The 15,775-nt window shown below is 43.4% G+C and overlaps 1 protein-coding gene across 7 annotated transcripts in view; it reads left to right on the forward strand.

Moving 5' to 3' along the window:
* DMD (dystrophin) overlaps window positions 1–15,775 on the forward strand; it is a 6,826,337-nt gene that overhangs the window by 2,282,769 nt on the left and 4,527,793 nt on the right. For all 7 annotated transcript variants that reach the window (XM_078657819.1, XM_078657824.1, XM_078657821.1 and 4 more), the window contains exon 28: window positions 3,250–3,384. In XM_078657819.1, coding sequence (XP_078513945.1) covers window positions 3,250–3,384 — 135 coding nt within the window. The remainder of the gene's footprint in view (window positions 1–3,249; window positions 3,385–15,775) is intronic.

Below are 15,775 nucleotides of genomic sequence, written 5' to 3' on the forward strand. Positions count from 1 at the left end.
TTGATGCATATGGGTCCTGGGGAACCTGTGAAACACCGGTGGCCTGAAATTCTGCAACTCCATGAGATTACTTTTTCAGCCTGGTATCCAAAATTGGCAGCAAGTCAGTAATTGATCTTGCTGAAATGTATGTCAAGAAATGTGCCCCAATCCTCACCTACGGGACTGGTCTGTTTGAAAGTCTTTGTGTGAACTGCTGCTTTTAAATCGGCTACAACAGCATTGAGGGATGTAAGAAATCAAAACCACCTTTCCTAGTGATCCCCATCTTGATACTGTGTGGTGTCCATTCACTATATTAATGCATTTCTCGACTATATCAGTCTATTTTGACGCCCTTCGCTGAGAACTCAAATATTGATTTTTGCTTTTCCCGCACTAAAATGTGTCAAATGGAATTTCGGATGTATAACTTGTTTGCTTTCATGCTGCCCCAACACTTTCACATTTTACACACTTTTAATTTGACAGACTAATAAACTATTGTAGGATGCAGTTATATTACCCTTTCTGTTCCTAGTGTTAACTAAAAGGTGATGCAAATCATACTTAAATAAAGAATTGAAAAGAGTAGCATTTAAACTTTGCATCTACCTCAAAAAACTGTGAGCAATTAATAAGACTATGGGCCAGATGTACAACCGTTTTTTACGGTTGCAGAGGGGCATTTTGCCCATTTATGACCACAAAAAAATAGTAGCACAATGTACCAACCCTATTTTGTGAGTTGCTAAATTAATAGCGACTCTCAAAATAGGGTTTGCGACTCACTATTAGGGAGGGGTGTTCCAAGGGCGTCCCTTCCTAATAGTGACTCTTAACCCTATGTAAGAATGTTTTGCGACTGCTTTTGCAAAACACTCGCAGTTTACCACCATTCGCAAACGGTAAGGGGTCCCCAGGGTACCCCTTTCCCTTTTGAATCGGTGCTCAAACATTTTTTAAGAGCAGGCAGTGGTCGCAGGGACCACTATGTGCCCTTAACACAAGAAACAAAAACGTTTCCTTTCTTTTTTCTTTTTATGCATCCCGAAAGGTAAACGGGCTGCATTAAAAAAAAAAAATGCTTTATTGACAAAGCAGTCCCATACATGGTTGTCTGCTGACCCCAGCAGGCCACCATCCCTGTGTGTGCCAGCCATTCCCAATGGGGATGCAAATTGCAAAAGGGTCATTAATAAGCATGAGGCATGCAATTTGCGACCCCATTGGGAATCGCAAACATACACTGTTGTACATTGATGTTTGCGACTCGCAATTTGCAACTCGCAATTTAATGCAATTTGCGAGCCGCAAACATCAATGGTCATACATCTGGCCCTATCTATGTCTTATATATCACTAGGTATATCAATTTAAACTTCAAAAAAGATGATCGTTTCCTCCAACTGCTGGCTATTTTGACCTTTTATATTCACAATTAAGTTTAAGTAGGAAACGCATCATCACCATTATGGACAGAATGCAAAACAATTATACTTCAGTAACCTCTGAATGGAACAACCATCTTACTCAATCACTTGTTCTGCTCAAACTCGTCAATTAACCTGTACTCTTAAAAGGCAACACGTGTGGAGGAAAAAACAAAGCTGAGCTAACTCTTTATACACATTTGTAGAGCAACAGCTAAAACTTACCCTCGGAATCTGCTCATTTGCACCTGTGTTTATGAGACCTACCCAGGGCTGGACTGGGAACAGAAACCAGCCCTGGCAAACTGTTCAGCTGCCCCTCTTCTCCCCCCCCCCACCTGGGGTAAGGGGAAGTGCAGCTGAGCAGTTTGCGAGGGCCGGTTTGGCTGATTGTGTTACAGGCGGCCTATATTGCTATATTGCCGACCCCCGGTAACAAAAATGGCCCCCAGAGGCCCAAAACTGGCCCCCACCCTAGCGGCCTACCGGGGAAACGCCTACTGCCCGCTATGGCCAGTCTGGCCCTATACCTACCTCTCATTTAATTATTGCACACGCTGCTGTGCACATTTTTCCTAGACGCTGCAGCTTTGTTCTGAGATAGAATCATAAAATATTTGGACCCAGAAGCAGAATTGGACAAAATTGTTCGCTCTGAGCCCGGCGCGCTCATGGTGCTTGACAGGACTAACAAGTCGTATCGGAGGCGTGTGTGTTGGGCAGAACAGGTGGCGCCTAATGATCCGGGCAGCTGTACCAAAAGCAGGCAGAGAATTAGTGTAAAGCTTGTGGAGTGGTGACAGGCGAGCTGTAGTGGACGGAATAGCTAACAGGGCATAGCTACAAATAATGCAGTGGCACCGGGGCCCAAGAGTGTAAGGGACCCCTTGGACACCAAATATTGCTGTTTTTGTTAATTCCCAAACAGGAGATGCGGGCCTTTTCCTTGCTTGCATCAGGGCTCATGGCACCTTTCTTAAGCCAATAAGCGAGTAGGAAAATACATGCAGGCAAACTGGGGTGGAGCGTTTAACAAACGCATAAGGAATGACTCAGTTTGCGGCTTTAAAACCGCACACGGCGCTTCCACTGGCCGACTACCCTACCAGCATAATTTTAACAAAAGGAGTTAATAAGAAAACATGAACAACTTTTCAAAAGAGTTATGTGTGCACACGAGTAAAATCTAATTGCAGTGTTTTATGTAGATGTTAGTGACGTGCAGAGAAAAATACTTTGGGGCAGAGTCACAAGCCCCTTGCGCCTCCTTGCGCTGCCAATGCATCCCTTTTTTTGACGCAACAGCAGCGCAAACAATGCAGCCAATTTACAATGTGACACATCTAGGGAGATATGTCACATTGTAAAGCCCTGCGTCACATTATTCCTGGCCTAGGTATCATGTATGCAGGCTAGGCGTTCCCACGCAAAATGCCATGTAAAACTGACGCAATGAAATTTACATTTCACTGCGTCACTCTACGCCGTCACTGCGTCAAAATCCCTGTGCCTGCCCAGACCCTTGCATAAGGAATAACGTAGATCTTTTTGTATGGGAATCACCTATTGTGGCACATTGTTGGAGTTGCGTGACTTTCATGAGCAAATCCAGCGATGCATCACTTTTGTGCCAACAAATGCTTTGGCAAAAAAGTCATCCATGGCGGAGCTAGGGCACTTGGCTTTGGCGCAAGGAAACTGGTGCATCTATGCAGATGCGTCAGTTCTTTGTAAATCTGCCCCTGTGTTCTCCCTGAACAGTTTTAGGGTTAGTTAAATTGAAGAAGGAAACATAGGCGGCGCTCTCAACTGATTCTTGTGTTCCTCTATCATGCAGGAGGTGTGGGCCTGCTGGCGTGAGCTTTTGTCATACCTGGAAAATGAAAACAAATGGCTGAATGAACTAGAAGCGAAAATTAAAGCAACTGAAGGTGTCAAGGGTGGAGCAGAAGAAATTGCGGAGGCACTGGATGTAAGTACTTTCTTTATTAAGGATTCATATTTAAAAGTGACTCCATGTAAAAGTGATATGTTTATTTCAAAATGGTTTTAAAGAGGACAGGGTAATGTGCCCTGGCAGGAAACAGAATACTTCTTAAATTGTTCTCTTATGTACAAAGTTGGGGGAAGATTTGTACAGAGTGCACCCGTGTCCTCCTACTTTGCCCTCTTGCGATTTTATATTGCACGAGCATAGGCACCAGCAATAAGTGGAAAAAACACATAAGCACTTCCTTGCCAGTCCAAAAACATATGTTTCAGTCGGGTTGGACAAATTCTAGTTTTGTCTGCTGGTCTGTGCACATGGTGGTCCAAAATTGTCTGACACTGGTGAAATCTATGAACTCGACTCTCAACGCGATTTTGCATTTCACTCATTTGTATAATGCCTTTCTGAGACAGCATCATTTTTATCCCACGGTGCTTTAGTAAACTGTAATTAAAATTAATGGTCTTATCAGTTAATTAGAGAACATACTTATAAAGGGAAAGGCCCATACCATTTCTCGATTATATGGCGTTGAATATCACTACACAGGATAAAATTGAAAAAGTAAAACAATGCTGTGAACCTGATAAATGCGGTAGTATAATCTCTGGTTTATGTTAATTTAACTTGCTTTAAGTGCCTCCTCGCTTGCATCATAATTCATATTGTTTACTTTGGTGGATTCTATTAACTTGCATTTTATAATGGTGTTTAAGAGCCCAAAGAAGCCAATGGAGTGTATCTCAGTTTGATTGTGTTTTTTTTAACTATACATCTGAAAACATTTGCTATTTTCTAGTCTGTGATTCCACACTAATAGAGTTTGAAATGGAAAATCTCCTCAGATGTACGAGTTTGTTTTAGTCTCACAGCTGCAGTGGCATCTTTTCATGATAAAGTTAACCATTAGGACAGAGAATTACAATTGATTGTACCTTTAGTGGCTCATAGAATTTAAGCATTCGGCTTGAAATTTTTAGGTTTTACATTGCATTCTTTCATTATTAATAATAAATAGTGTATTGATAATATTCTATATAATCTATCACATATACCTCTTGACGCCACATCTTGTCTCTCGGTCTTGCCTTTGAATGTCAAGTTTGCATGTTATATCATATTGTCAAAGTAGCTGGCCCTCAATAAAGTCAATTTTTAACCCTACGTTTCATACATCAAAATCCACATAAATGTTGTAATAGTACAAGTATGTACTTTGTCTTTTGCCTGCATGGGACTACAGAAAGCTAGAGGGTCTTTGAGAAGCATTTCTAAAGGATGGGTGTAGGGGAGTAGGATCCAGGCCCATATCCTCTCTCAGACAAACAGCAGGAGGCTTCTCATCAACGTCTTCAACCAAAATCAGTTGTGTACCCAAGTCTCGGGTTGGAGCCTTTCTCATGAGAGTCACTGGCTATTGATTTGCAACAGCCCCCTAGCATATGCCCGGAAAGTGCTACACTGAAGCAACCCCTCTTTCCAAACACATCCCCTAAATTTACTTCCAGACAGAAACGTAGTAGGATTTCAGAGATCTTTGACATCCTATCTTTTACCCATGGACTGACACATTGTAAAGAGATCCCTGCCTCTCCCCGTTGGTGGAAATCCTGCCCATACAGGTTCTAGGCCAGGGTATCACCTAGTTTGAAAGGAGCCACTCTGGCTTTGAGAAAGCCTCTCCCCGTTGGTGGAAATCCTGCCCATACAGGTTCTAGGCCAGGGTATCACCTAGTTTGAAAGGAGCCATGTTTTAGTAGAAACATGCTATTATTAAACTATTAGAGTTGGTAACTGTCCTTTGAGTGGCCTATTGGTGTAACTGTTCTAATAGGCAACTGCCCCAAAAACGCTTTTTCTTCTATTGAAGGATTGCAATTGAAGCTATTCTCTGTACTCTGGAAATTGCATTACAGTCCCTGTGGTGGGTGGCAGCCTAAATGATGGGTTTGAAGGTTCTTCAGACTTAGGTAGAAATGACAGAAATCATGTTTGGGTTACCGAAATTTAAACTCACCAATGAAGTATTTGTAATAGTAGGCTGCCACAAAGATGTATTTTTAGGTTCCTTTCCTAAAGACAAGTATTATGAATTAGCATTTATAAAACAGGTCTTTACAATATAAAAAGACTGCTCTAAGCTATGCAGGAATTTCACTTTTGAAGTGAAACCTTTTACTGCAGAACTCTAGCTGCCTCATACTTGGTAAGTTACATTTCTAAGGATTATGTACCTGGGCCATGTGGGCTGCAAGGTACATTTAAAAGGTAATTAGCTAATTCTAAAATAGGCTTTTGCATGTACCAAAATGGTTTGTATTATCTTGGGGATGCTGCACCCCTGGCCTGCAGCCAATCAGTGCTGCAGGAGCAGTCCTAATACTTTATTTTTTGAGTGAGGATCCCGAGTGGTGGATATCCATATTTTATCCATCCTATAAATTACACCTTTTACGCTACTTGTGCAATTTCTGTGTCACTGTACTGTGACTGTACTTGTCCAGCAGATTCTGTGTCCAGCATCAGAATATGCCAGCAATTCTTGATCCATTAAAGCAAAAAATGCAAGGTCGTTTTGGGAAATGGACATTTTCTTTTAGGCACCTAAATGTTAAAATTAAATTTGAGTGGAAGACCTACACAGCTCAAAAGCTATACTATCGAAGGTGTGAGTAGGTATGGGGATAGAATATTGAATCTTTCCTGACTTGTTGCCCTAATTTAATTTACAAAATATCAGCAATCAAAATATTGACAATTTAGTTAGGTATAGGTTTCCCATACCTAATGCTACATATAAACATCCTCGAGATATGTATACATTCAAGGTATGTAGAACTTGAGTTAAATCTATGCTTCTGGATATATATTTAATTTCTTAAGATTTAGGTTGTTAAAAAATGTGATGCACTATCAGAATGGCACAATATTTTAAATTCATATTCTGGCATACAATTATGCAAGTAACATTTCTTCATTCAGTGGGGGACAATTCAATCAATCAATCAATCAATCAGTAATTGTTGAGCATGGCTACTCACCCGTGAGGGCCTCAATGCACTGGGGCGGGGGATTTGCAGTTCCTAGTAGTTCCCTTAAAACCTATACAGGATCTGCTCATTTGGACAACATATACTGCGGGCTTGGTGTCCAGACTTATTCCAGACATCCCCACTGGCTATGTTGGACTGTATACCAGCTTGCTCATAGTGCCACTAGAAACTCCTCTTACCAAGGAGAGAAAAGATCTTGGCAACTTTCGAACCTGAAAACCCTGATCCCCCAGGACCGTGGAAACAGTGCACTACTTTTCGCTCAGGCACTCATGCTCACTTAGTCTCAGAGAGATACACAGAATAGACGGTGTGGACGTTTTTTAATAGGAATTTATTGAACAGTTGTTATTCTAGTGTAAACTAGGTGTGCAGAAACAACCATTAGACTGAAACAGATATAAATGATTAGAAGCACTAATAGTAAAAGAATGCTAGATTTCTACCATTTTGCTATAATCATGATTACCAGCGAATATGTAAAATACATGACAATAAAATGTGTACTCCTAAGATGCTACCATTACTAGGTGTGTCTAAGTGTACCTAGCATGTATGTAGGTGTGGAGCCAAGAATTCTTCTAGGGTAAAGTTTATCCCATTACCTTAAGTGCAAGACTGTGGCACCCCATCTTGGTATCGAGTTGGACAGCCTGCAAGGGATGTTAGACCACGGCGAGCTGGAGTATTTGCATACAGGAACCTCAGCGTCTCACGTCAGTGTGTCGGCAGAGAAATCCTGATCTGCTTTGTTTGTCTCAGCAAGATGTGATGTTTATATACCCAAATGTCTACCCGGGAATTAACTTGATGCATAGTTATTATACAGGAGATGGTAGTCCTGCTGAGCTTCCAAGAATCCTCATGCATAATGTATGAGGCCTTTACCAGGGAAAACCCTTTGTTCTGTGTGCACTGTCATATCTTCTTAAAAGGTCAGTCCATAAGAACCCTTATGTATGTAATATAGGGAAGAATATCGGTGAAAGGTTATGATGTTACCTGAGCCTATATTGGGGTAACTATATGGAATATAACAGACGCTGTGGTTCATTTGAAGAGCCAGGTCTTGAGATCCTTCCTGAATTATGTCAGAGATGGGTAGAGCCTGAGGTGGAGAGGCATGGCGTTACAGGATTTGGTGGTGAGGTAGGAGAAGGACCCTCCTCTGGTCCTGGTCTTGCGGATCTGAGGGATGGTGGCAAGGACCAGTTGAGGGGAGGCGTCTGGTAGGTACGTGGAATGAGAGGCGATGGTTTAGGTATGCTGGTCCGGCATCATGGAGGGCTTTGTAGGCATGTGTGAGGAGCATGAAGGTGACTCTTTTGTTGACTGGGAGCCAGTGGAGGTCTCGTAGGTGCTGGGAGAAGTGACTGCGGCGGGGGATGTTGAGGAGGAGTCTGGGATTCCTGTGCTTACTTGTTTGGCTGCTGCCGTCCTGTTGCTGAGTCTTCGCTGTGCTCCTGAGAGCTCCTGAGAGCTTGCCTTCACTTTCAGCACCTTCATTTTCACCACCACTGCTAGCGGTACCCGCTGCGCGGGTCCCGCGTCGCCTGAAGGCTCCCTCTGACAGCGCTACACCCTGAATTGAGACTTTGGGAGCTAGGACCTGCAGGGCTGCGAGCGTGTTTGTGGGCGCAGGACTCAAAGTCCCAGGAGCGCCCACAATCTACCAATCGTCAGCAGCTGAGACGCTCTCCCTGCAGGCTCCTCCCCTGGCTGGTCAGTCGCGGTATTAAGCCGCCTTTTGTCCTCTACCAGTGGATTCCTGTGCTTACTTGTTTGGCTGCTGCCGTCCTGTTGCTGAGTCTTCGCTGTGCTCCTGAGAGCTCCTGAGAGCTTGCCTTCACTTTCAGCGCCTTCATTTTCACCACCACTGCTAGCGGTACCCGCTGCGCGGGTCCCGCTGCGCGGGTCCCGCGTCGCCTGAAGGCTCCCTCTGACAGCGCTACACCCTGAATTGAGACTTTGGGAGCTAGGACCTGCAGGGCTGCGAGCGTGTTTGTGGGCGCAGGACTCAAAGTCCCAGGAGCGCCCACAATCTACCAATCGTCAGCAGCTGGGACGCTCTCCCTGCAGGCTCCTCCCCTGGCTGGTCAGTCGCGGTATTAAGCCGCCTTTTCTCCTCTAACAGTGGATTCCTGTGCTTACTTGTTTGGCTGCTGCCGTCCTGTTGCTGAGTCTTCGCTCTGCTCCTGAGAGCTCCTGAGAGCTTGCCTTCACTTTCAGCGCCTTCATTTTCACCACCACTGCTAGCGGTACCCGCTGCGCGGGTCCCGCGTCGCCTGAAGGCTCCCTCTGACAGCGCTACACCCTGAATTGAGACTTTGGGAGCTAGGACCTGCAGGGCTGCGAGCGTGTTTGTGGGCGCAGGACTCAAAGTCCCAGGAGCGCCCACAATCTACCAATCGTCAGCAGCTGGGACGCTCTCCCTGCAGGCTCCTCCCCTGGCTGGTCAGTCGCGGTATTAAGCCGCCTTTTCTCCTCTAACAGTGGATTCCTGTGCTTACTTGTTTGGCTGCTGCCGTCCTGTTGCTGAGTCTTCGCTGTGCTCCTGAGAGCTCCTGAGAGCTTGCCTTCATTTTCAGCGCCTTCATTTTCACCACTACTGCTAGCGGTACCCGCTGCGCGGGTCCCGCGTCGCCTGAAGGCTCCCTCTGACAGCGCTACACCCTGAATTGAGACTTTGGGAGCTAGGACCTGCAGGGCTGCGAGCGTGTTTGTGGGCGCAGGACTTAAAGTCCCAGGAGCGCCCACAATCTACCAATCGTCAGCAGCTGGGACGCTCTCCCTGCAGGCTCCTCCCCTGGCTGGTCAGTCGCGGTATTAAGCCGCCTTTTCTCCTCTAACAGTGGATTCCTGTGCTTACTTGTTTGGCTGCTGCCGTCCTATTGCTGAGTCTTCGCTGTGCTCCTGAGAGCTCCTGAGAGCTTGCCTTCACTTTCAGCGCCTTCATTTTCACCACCACTGCTAGCGGTACCCGCTGCGCGGGTCCCGCGTCGCCTGAAGGCTCCCTCTGACAGCGCTACACCCTGAATTGAGACTTTGGGAGCTAGGACCTGCAGGGCTGCGAGCGTGTTTGTGGGCGCAGGACTCAAAGTCCCAGGAGCGCCCACAATCTACCAATCGTCAGCAGCTGGGACGCTCTCCCTGCAGGCTCCTCCCCTTCTTTGTCTGATAGTATATTTTCAGTACAGAGTCCCGCTGCGCGGGAGGGCGCCGGGAGAAGCCCGGGACAAGGGCGGGTCCGTCTGAGGCCGTCAGAGGCCGAAGTAGGCTGGGCTGGGCCCCCTCTCTTTGATTTTAGTTTTAATCTATATTGTTGATTCTGTTAAATTTCCAATACTTGGTTGTTTATCCTGTCAGCTCTACTGTGCTAGTTTCTCGTTTAATCTTTTTAGCATCTTCCCTAGTCTAAACATGACGGCAAAAAAACTCCGTTCAGGTCGCGTCCTAGTGGGGAGATCTGGTTCTAAAACTAAATCGAACCCTTTACGTAATAAAATTACCTCTTCAATGCTTTTGAAAGGCCAATGCCAACTTTTAAATCTTTGGGATAAAGGGAAGGAAAAGGTGGGTGAGTCCGGCCCCTTCAGTGATACCTTAGAGGATAAAGTTCCCGAGCTAGCAACAGTTATTAGTAAGGATAACCCTATTTCGGGCTCGGTTCCTGTCCAGCTTCAGTCCGTTTCTATCTGTTCAGAGTCAGGGGGAGCTCTCCCTTCGATGCCCTCTGACTCGCAACAGAAGTTGGAGCTTCCTTATGAGACCTCGGGTTGTAATGTTGGGAGATCTGATAATGTAAGCCTCCCTCAAGTTTCTCAAATGGTAGCTCCTAAACCTTTAGCGAATAATATTTTTTCTTCAGTTTTACCAACTAACTCTGCTATCGCAGAGGGCGATTATACACTCCCAGATATTGATCTGATAGCACATAAAGGTTTGCAAAGACCCGCTCAGGACAATGCCCATGTTGTCAATAATGTAAATGAAGCTATAACAAGTTCAACTCCTTGTCTTCTTAGTAGTACTCCCTCAAATAAATTAGATTTTTCTTTAGCTCAATTAAACTTTACCTCCTGTTCTGGCCCCAATTTGAATAATTTTCCGGTGAGTCCTTCTAGTCCTCATGGGAAGTTAATTTCCAACTCATTGTCCTCTTTGGAATCTTTAATTTCTTCTATTTTGAGTTTGCTTGAAAAATTTGTGGGAGGGTCGGAATGTATCTTCGATACAGTAACTCAAATCCTAAGAGTTCTTTTGCAGACTAAGAGCGGGTCAGTTTCTGACCATCTTCCATTGCCAGCTAATCTTTTGGAGATGCCAAATAAGAAATCCCCCGATGGAAAGGTAATATTGGCCCCTGTTAAAACGCTTCCTGATCTTGAAGGTCTGAAAATAATCAATCCAGCAGTAACATCAGCAGATGCTAAGGTTTTTAAGGAGGTCTCGGCTGGAGCTAACTGTATAGTTACTGATAATGACGAGATAGAGGTGATACCTGTTTCCCCAGTTACTCTAAATTCGGAAACTCCCTCTCTCTTCCCTATATTTTCGTTTCAGTCAAAAAAAGAGGATGAGGCTCTTATAACCTCCCCTGGAACTTCCGAAAAGATAGTTTCCCCAAAACAAAAAAAGAATAGAATAAAAAAGAGAAAACCCATTCGAAGATTTTCTAAAAAAAGACAGAGGAAACTCCTGTTTGAAAAAAATTTGGAACCAATATTAGAAAATTCCGCCCAGACGGAGCAATCCTTTGTTACTCAGGAACATAGGATTGTTTCTCCTAAGGCAGTTCTAACGTCCATAGGGTCTGGTTTCATAAGTTCTACAAATCCCTTCCTCCCTAATACTCTATTACCCCCGGGTATTCCTTTCCCCTCCTCTCTCAATCCCTTAGCAAGACCTTTTCTAGATACTCCTACAACTGCAGCTATTCCCCTGGTGCCTACTAGGGAAAAAACAAATGTAGATACATTCTTTCTTGAATTTTCGCCCTTATTTGATACTGACTTAATTTTAAACAGATCAGCTTTACTTAGCTGTTTTAAAGATATTGAAGGTTTGAAATTAATTCAAACTTCAGATCTGGCTGCGGTACTTCTCCTTAACTCTCCCGAAGGGAAAACTGCAAGGGTGAAATTTCAGTCTAAAGTGGTGCTAAACCATATTTTACAATGGGCTGAGGAGCTCCAAATTAGAGGAATTGATGTTATTCCATATTTTATGGAAAAACAAAGCCAAAATGTACCTGCCAATTTGTCTTCTTCCTTTACTTCTAATTTGTTGCCTTTTGATTTGTCCGCAGTTAGATCAGAGGACTTAAAAATATGTGTGTCTAAAAATGAAAGACAAGTTCTCTATAAAACCCCCCCCCCGCTCAAACAAACTCTGAAGGACGATCATTCTAAATGGAGTTGGCTACCAGGAATTTTGTCTAGTAAATCCTCTTCCTGTTCCAAACCGCCCTCTAATTTTTAACAGCGATTTGAAGTTTATTTCTTGGAATACTGCTGGTTTTAAAGATCATAAGGAAAAACTACGTTTCTTGCGTTCCCTAGATGCAGACTTAATTTGTCTACAAGAAACGTGGGTGGAAGATAATTTAATACTAGAAAAAGAGTACTTTGTCTTAGAAGTTAGCGCAATCCACTCTAGGAGGGGTCACGCGAAGGGTGGAATAGCTTGCCTATTATCAAATAGAATTAATTGGAACTATACTCACTATCCTGATCCAGGTAAACTGTTCCAGGCAATAACTTTAAAAAATGTATTTAAGGATTGCCCTAATAGATCTCTTGTTCTGATAAATGCCTATATCCCCCCAAACTGTTGCTTCAATAATGGTTTAAAAGCACTCCTTTCCTTTATATCTAAAATAATGGACTCTTCCCCTTCCCCTTATGTATTAGTTCTTGGGGACTTGAATTGTAACATATCTAATAGCGGGCTTGACTTGTTTAGAAATAAACTTAGGGAAGAGTCTTTGACTATACCTCAGGCCCAGTTCCCAGCTAATATCAAAACCAATAAAAGAGGTAAATTTCTTCTGGAAGGTCTATATAATGTGGATTGTCTAATAGTAAATGGGAGACTCCCTTCTGACACCCCGGCAGCTTTTACTCATAACTCTAATAAGGGAAACTCTATTATTGATTATGTAATTTCAGATTGTACCTTTTTCTCTTCCTTGAAAGACCTTTCGGTTTTAAAAACTAATCTCAGTGACCATAATGCGCTGATGCTCTCGGTTTCCCTCAGCCCTCCTATGTCGGATACTTGGAGCATCGATACGGAAATGGTACATTTTGGTTTAAGTTCAGGGAAATGTTTTTGGAATTCTTGTTCTTATGAGAACTTGTTAATGCTTTTAAACTCTACTTTAGAGAATGTATCCTGCTGGGAGGGGAGGGAACTAGTGGGATTTGCAGATTTTTTAGAATCAGTAACTTCATTAGCCAAAAAGAGCGCCCCCGCTAAAAAACCCTTAGTAGTCCCCCAACCGCTTCGGGTATTAAATAAAGAAATAAATAAAGTATTAAGGGGGCAATATTTATCTTTTAGTCAGGAAGCTAGCCAGAAATAAGCACTCTTAAAAAGAAGGAGATCCCGACTTAAGGCCAGTTTGAAACGAAATAAGGAGGATTCCTTATGGATTCAGCTTAGGGAAGCTTCATATAACGGCCAGGCCAAGTCATTTTGGTCATTAATTGGCAAAGGATGCGGTACTAGGGTCAGTCCTACGCCTATTGCAATTGAAGAGCATATTTGGGTCCAATTTGTTGAGAATTTGTACAGTAATAACAACTTACAATTAAATAAGGATGTTTCTTATGTTGACTCTCGTGTGTACGAGTCCCCCTCGGAAAAGGAAATTGAATTTGCCATTAAAAATATGCGCTCCTCTGGTGCGATGGGTCCCGATGAGGTTTCCATCTCTGTTTTAAAACAACAGGGGGAGCTTTGGAGCAAAATTCTTTTTCCTGTGTTTAAATCTTGTTTTGCTAGTGGAATAGTCCCCCCTTCCTGGAAAGGGAGTATCCTTGTCCCTCTATACAAAAAAGGGGCAAGAGACCTCCCTCAAAATTATCGTCAAATTGCCCTACTTGACGCTATCGGTAAGGTATTTGCAAAATGCATTCTCACTTTAATCAACAATTGGGTAATTGAGTCTAAAATTCTGCCCTTTGAACAAACTGGTTTCAGGCAAAAACATGGAACGTTAGATAACTTGACTGCACTTCAGGTTATCACGGAAAAATATGTGAAAGTTCGAGGAGGGCACGTGTACGGTGCATTCATCGATTTCTCCACGGCATTTGATAAAGTGGACAGAACTTTGTTGTGGAGAAAGTTATTTGATCTAGGGATGCCCCCCTCTCTTATTACATTAATCCGTGCTCTTTATTCAGATACCTGGTGCAGAGTGTTGCTTGGCGGCGAAAGAGGTCTATCCAGAATAATACCCACTTCCAATGGGTTAAAGCAAGGTTGCCTATTGGCTCCTTTGCTCTTTTCATTATATACAGTTGATCTTCCTCTGGCTCTCTCAGCATGCTCGGGTATTGCCCCATCCTTGGGGGGGGCCCCGATTGTATGCCTTATGTATGCTGATGATATTTTGATTCTTGATCTAACCCCGAAGGGCCTGAATAATCGCCTGCAAGCTCTCCATGAGTATGCTGGAAACCATTATTTGTTGATAAATGCTGAAAAAAGTAAAGTGATGTGCATGTCTGGAAGGAAGAAACCCAAATTTCCTAACTTTCCATGGGCAGTAGGGGGCCAAAAACTGGAAACCGTGAAATCTTATACCTTCCTTGGTAAAATTGTGATGAGTAATTTAAGTGAGAAAGCTCACATGGCCAATAATTCGCGGAAAGCTGTTTCGCAGGGAAAGAGTTTGGTATCCTTGTATAAAGCTACAGGTAGAAGGCATTTCTCTATACTATTAGATGTATTTAGAGCAAAAGTTCCTGCCTCCCTTCTTTACGGAATAGAGTTAATTGACCCAAAAAATTGGAGCTTCTTAAACTCATCGGAAGGAAAAATTTTACGCAGTTTATTATCTGTTAGCACAGCGAATTCAACTTCGGCCTTAAGACAGGAACTCGGCTTACGAAGCAGCTGGGTCCAAGGGCTAGCTGGTATCGTACGCTGGGTTTCAAGTCTTGCAAGGAGTGAGCCGAACACCTTAAGACATCTTTTAAAAAGGGAGTTGTTGGGAAACTTCAATAATTATTCATCAATTGTAAAAAATTTTAGATTCGCTGTGGGTCAATTGCAATTGGATAAAGATGTTTTATTTTCTCTATCCCCTTTTCAGTTAAAATCTCTTCTGAAATCCTCTACGTGGGAATTAGGTTTCAGACTAGATAGAGAGTCTCGGATGGTGAAAAAAGGCTGTACGCCTGTTATTGAGTCCTGTCTCTTGAGGAAAGCACAACCCTATATTCAATGGAATATTCCTCACGGCGTTAGACGCCTGTTGTTTTTAGTAAGACAGGATTTGCTTCCGTTGAAATCTCTTTATTCCAAATGGTATGGCCATTCACCGATCTGTGATTTATGTCAGTTGTATGATCAAGATTTGTCCCATGTCATCTTCGTTTGTCCAGCTTTGATGCCTTTTAGGCGAAGATGGTTAAGACCAATTTGCCTCCAACTCAATATTTTGTCAGCCACTGCTTTTTGGGCGGCTATGATCTCTCCGCCAAATGAAATGTTTTGTTTCAAACTGTACAAGTTCTTTAAGTGTTTTTTGGATCTGTATTAATGTATGGTTCCTGATGCTATAATCCATTTAAAAAAAAAATTCTTTGTTTTTATTGTTTCTTTTGTATGTATATTTCATGTCTTTTATGTGGACCTCGTAAAGAGTTCCGTTATCATAATAAACTTAAACTTGAAACTTGAAACTTGTCTGGTTGTAGCATTCTGCATGTTCAGAAGTTTCTGGGTGGCTTCTTCATAGAGTGCGTTTCCGTAGTCGAGTTTGCTGCTGATGAGTGCATGGGTGACCGTCTCACTGGCCTCCGTAGGGATCCATCTGCAGGTCTTCCAAAGCAGTGTGGAAGCATGATGAGGTGACGGCGTTGATCTAGTGGTTCATTGTGAGCGAGATGTCCAGTATGATACCGAAATTGTGTTGTGGTCAGTGGGTCCAAGCTCAGCAGGCCACCATGAGTCTTCACAGTAGGAGGTTTTTGGGCTCCAGGATGAGGACTTCAGTTTTGTCTGAGATGAGCTTGAGGCAGCTGTCTCCCATCCAGGTGGTGACGGCCTTCATCCCATTGTGGCAGTTGTTTCTGGTGATGGTG

This window comes from Lissotriton helveticus, chromosome 8 (assembly GCF_964261635.1).
Source record: "Lissotriton helveticus chromosome 8, aLisHel1.1, whole genome shotgun sequence".
Classification (NCBI taxonomy): domain Eukaryota; kingdom Metazoa; phylum Chordata; class Amphibia; order Caudata; family Salamandridae; genus Lissotriton; species Lissotriton helveticus.